At 53.4% G+C, this 4,433-nt stretch overlaps 1 protein-coding gene across 1 annotated transcript; it reads right to left on the minus strand.

Moving 5' to 3' along the window:
• Positions 1-469: 469 nt before the first annotated feature.
• On the minus strand, positions 470-1,147 carry LOC133923178 (secreted RxLR effector protein 161-like). The gene is made up of 2 exons (XM_062368609.1): positions 806-1,147; positions 470-682 (listed from the first exon to the last, which is right to left on the minus strand). Exons 1-2 carry the CDS (start codon positions 1,145-1,147, stop codon positions 470-472), a joined length of 555 nt encoding a protein of 184 aa, XP_062224593.1.
• Between the last annotated feature and the right edge of the window lie 3,286 nt (positions 1,148-4,433).

Raw genomic sequence — 4,433 nt, forward strand, 5'->3', positions numbered from 1 at the left:
GGTGGGTTGTAAGAGCACACACACGAGCACACACTGGACACATGAATTTCTCAGAAGGAGTCTTTTCTTTTTTGCTGATAAACAAAACAGCTTTCGATGTTTATTCAAACACTCAAAACAAAGGCTATAGTTGCTACAGCCTCTACTGCTTCTACTGAGCTGAAGCTCTCCTGAATTGGTGTCTATTAGGGGAGGGGGCGCTACCCCTATTTATAGCAAACCAACTGACCTACTGTTGCTACAGTAGGTCGGTGCTACAATAAGTGATGGTGTAAGCAGTGGCCTATGCTACAGTATCGATGATGTTAGCAATGACCTCTGCTACAGTTATTTTGCTACAGTACTGAGAAAGAAACAAGAGATTAAACTAACTACACAAGAATTTACTCTAACAACACCCCCCTAAGCCTTGTGTGTTTGCTTTAAGTTTAATTTGTACCATTCCAGTCCTAGCTCTAAGCTCTTGGAATCAAACTCGCCCTAATGCCTTTTTTAAGAGGTCTGCGAGCTGGTCATTGGTGCCAATGAAGTCTGCACTGACACTCCTGTTGTCCAAGCACTCCCTGATGAAGTGGTAGTGCACATCGATGTGCTTGCTGCGCTCATGGAGTACAGGGTTTTTGCTCAGTGCTAGAGCTGATTGGTTGTCAACATTAAGCTTGACGGTGTCATTAGGCTTCCCCTTGAAGTCACCGAGCAATCGAGCTAGCCACACACCTTGTGTAGTTGCAGTGGTGACAACGACATACTCTGCTTCACAGGACGACAGGGCCACCACCCTCTATTTGAGGGAATGCCAACTCACCAAGTTGTCATCGTAGAAGAACAGAGCACCATAGGTGCTCTTCTGCGTATCAATGTCACCGGCGAGGTCACTGTTGCTGTAGCCGACCAGCTGTCCCTCCTCTGCTTTCCTGTAGCGGCAACCGTAGTTGATCGTCCTGGCAACATAGCGTAGGATCCTCTTCACGGCCGTCATATGCTCCTGAGTTGGCCACTCCATGAAGTGGCTCACGAACCTGACGCTGAAGGCGAGATCCGGCTGTGTGTGGATGAGGTAGCGGAGGCTTCCGACAAGTTTTCTGTACTCTGTTGCGTCCACTTCTGCTGTCGTGCTCTCGCGGCTGAGCTTTAGCCATTCCTCCATCGGGGTGTGAGCGAGATTGCAATTTTTCATCCCCGCCATCTCTAGGATTTGAGCAGCATAGTGCGCTTGGCACAACGTTATACCGCCGCCACCGATGCTCTGCTGGACCTCAATCCTAAGGTAGAAGGAGAGCAAACCGAGGTCGCTCATCCTGAATTGTCTTCATCTTCACCTTGAATCGATCAATCTCCTCTTTTGCCGATCTCGTGATGATTAGATCATCCACATAGACCCCAAGGACCAGCAGCGTGTTGCCATGGCCGCGCTGGTACGTCGCATGTTTGTGCACTCTTTGCTCGAAGTTGAGAGACCTCAAGGTACTGTCAAGCTTCGCGTTCCATACGCGTGGTGCTTGTCACAGGCCGTAGAGCGCCTTCCACAGCCGCATGACCATGTGCTCTTCTCCGGCGATGATGAACCCCGGTGGTTGTGCAACATATACTTCCTCCTCCAATTCGCCATTCAGAAATGCAGATTTCACATCCATGTGATGGATCGACAATTCCTCTTGAGCAGCTAGTGCCAGCAGCAGGCGCACAGACTCCAGATAGGCAACAAGTGCCAATACCTTATTGAAGTCCATGCTCGGCTACTGCACATAGCCTTTTGGCAATGAGGTGGGCTTTGTGCTTGATCACAGCCCCAGCTTCATCTTTCTTGAGCTTGAACACCCATTTGAGCCTGATTGGGCTGTGTCCACGTGGCAGCTCTACCAACGACCATGTCCCGTTCTCCACGAGAGACTTCATCTCTTCCAGCATCGCTGATCGCCATGCCGGGTCACGTTCCACCTCGACAAAGGAGCTCGACTCTCCCGCGCTTGCCAGGTGTAGCTCGGCGTCGTCCAGGATACGGGTAGCATATCCTGCTAGATCTCTCATGTTGCCAAGCAGCTTGTCGAAGATGCGGTAGTGTATTAGGCTGTCGTTGTGGTGTGCGTCGAGCCTGGTGCTATCATTTGACGATGGTGTGAAGAAGTTCGCCTCCCCGAATGATTCACCACTCGGTGTTCTGGGCAACACATCGGCCGCCGCTGGACTTGGTGCAGGTGGTTCTGCCACTGGTGTTCCTCCTCCAGTTGAGGTGGGTCCGTCCACCGCTGGGAGATGGACTTGACTTACCATAAACTCCACAGTGAAGTCACTCGACTGAGCCACACTCCTAGCTGCATCCGCCTCCCGCTCCATCCGGTGTCCTCATCGAAGATCACATCTCTCGACACGCGGACACGCTTGGTGCTCAAGTTGTAGAAGCGGTATGCCTTCGTGCCATGCTCGTAGCTGATGAAGACACATGGCATGTTCATGTCATCAAGTTTCCGCAGATGCGGTAGAGCCTCCTTGACGTACGCCATACAGTCGAAGGTGCGCAAGAAGTTCACCGCCAGCTTCCGGTCGTGCCACGCCTCGAATGGTGTCATGCCATCCAGGCTCTTTGTTGGTGCACGATTGAGCAGGAAGATGGTGGTGCTCACCGCCTCTCCCCAAAACTCTGCTAGCATGCCCCTCTGTTTCAGGAGCGCGCGCGCCGTCATGACGATCGACTGATTACACCTCTCCACTACGCCATTCTGTTGTGGGTTGTACGATTCGGAGAAGTGTCGCTGGACGCCACAATCTGTGCAGTGGCGCGTGAATTCAATGGACGTGAATTCACCGCCATTGTCGGTGCGGAGGACGCAAAGCTTCCGACCACTCTCCACCTCCACCTCCGCCTGGATCGCCTTGATCGCCACCGCTGCATCACTTTTCGCAACCAGGAGCGTCAGCCACATATGCTGGCTAGCGTCGTCAACCATCAGCAGGAAGAAACAATGTCCATTTGGTGTTTCTGGCATGATGGGATCGCACAGATCTCCATGGACGAGGTCGAGGTCGAGGCGCTCTTTCACCCGATACTTGGCCTGTGATGGGAACGGAGCTCGACGGTGCTTTGTGGTGACGCACGTGTCGCACAGCTGCTCGACGTGCTCCAGCTGCGGCAGGCCTCGCACCATCTCATGGCGCTCCAGCCACCGGAGTACGTCAAAGCTTATGTGGCCATAGCGTGATTGCCATCGCCAGGCATTCTCATTGTGGCGCGCCGCGAGACAGATGGGATGGGCAATGTCGAGGCGCTGGATGTACAATCAGTTGCACCCGCGAAGAATTTTGGCGAGGAAGTGGTGCTGGCGGTCCCAGATCCGCAAGATATTGTCTTCGATCAGCACCTTGGAGCCATCCTCGTCCAGCTGGCCCACGCTGATGATGCTGTTCTTCAGCCGTGGGATGAAGTAGATGCCGGAGAGCGCCTTGTGCTCTCCGTTCTTCCCAATGAACAGGATGGTGCCACAACTGCGGATATCGACCACTGAGCCATCTCTGAAATGGACGGAGCCCACTACACCTCGATCGAGCTTTGTGAAGATATCGTGGTGACCCGTCATGTGGTTAGTGGCGCTAGTGTCGAAGTACCAGCCCTCCAGGTGGTCGCTATCATTGGTGGCACCAAGGTGGACTTGCACGCGTGGCTCTTCGAGGTGGACTTGGCTTGGCAGTGGCTCCTGTGCATCATTGAGAGCGCACACCTGCGTCATCAGGAGCGCATAATCATCTTCTTCCTCGCCTTGGGCCAAATAAGTCTGCTCCTTCTTGGGAGATCGACAGTCCTTGGTCCAGTGGCCATAGAGCCCATAATTGCGGCACTTGTAGTGGGAGAGATTGCGTGCGGCCTCCTTGCCATTGAAGTTGTCGCCTCCCCCTTTCTTTCACGGTGCTAGCGCATGATAACAGGCATTGGCGCTGCCCGAGGACCCTTGGCCATGCTTTTGCTCCTTCATGCGCGTGAGCCATTGCTCCTCGGTGAGGAGGAGCTTACCGCCAATGGCAAGGGATTCTTCCGGTTTGAAACGATCATCCACCGCCTTTTGCCTCCCAGTCACTTCCTCCAGTGTGAGCGACGAGAGATTGAGAAGAGTCTTGATGGATAGAGCAATCTACGAAAATCTCCTGGGGACTACTCACAGATATTTTTCTACCACCTTCTGTTCTTCCATCGTGTCTCCGAGTGTAACGAGGTTGGTGATGAGGCTGGAGAGACGCATCGCGAAATCGTCGATCGTCTCCTCGTCACGAATGAAATTGCCTTGAATTCCTTCTGCAGTTGTTACGCCGAGGCCTTGTGGACGCGATTGTCACTGACGCGCATCGATGTGATGGCGTCCCAAGCCTGCTTGGCGCTCGTTTTTACAGCGAGCGTGCCGATCATCTCCTGGGGCACGACATGGAAGATGGCCTCCAGCACCATG

Source organism: Phragmites australis, chromosome 6, assembly GCF_958298935.1.
Source record: "Phragmites australis chromosome 6, lpPhrAust1.1, whole genome shotgun sequence".
NCBI classification, from domain to species: domain Eukaryota; kingdom Viridiplantae; phylum Streptophyta; class Magnoliopsida; order Poales; family Poaceae; genus Phragmites; species Phragmites australis.

Excerpts from the sequence above, each read along its gene's own strand:
- LOC133923178 (XM_062368609.1), bottom strand. The coding sequence starts at position 1,147 with ATGGAGGAATGGCTAAAGCTCAGCCGCGAGAGCACGACAGCAGAAGTG. Across the intron at positions 683-805 it reads TCTTCTACGATGACAACTTG|GGGAAGCCTAATGACACCGT; the intron begins GTGAGTTGGCAT and ends GGTGACTTCAAG.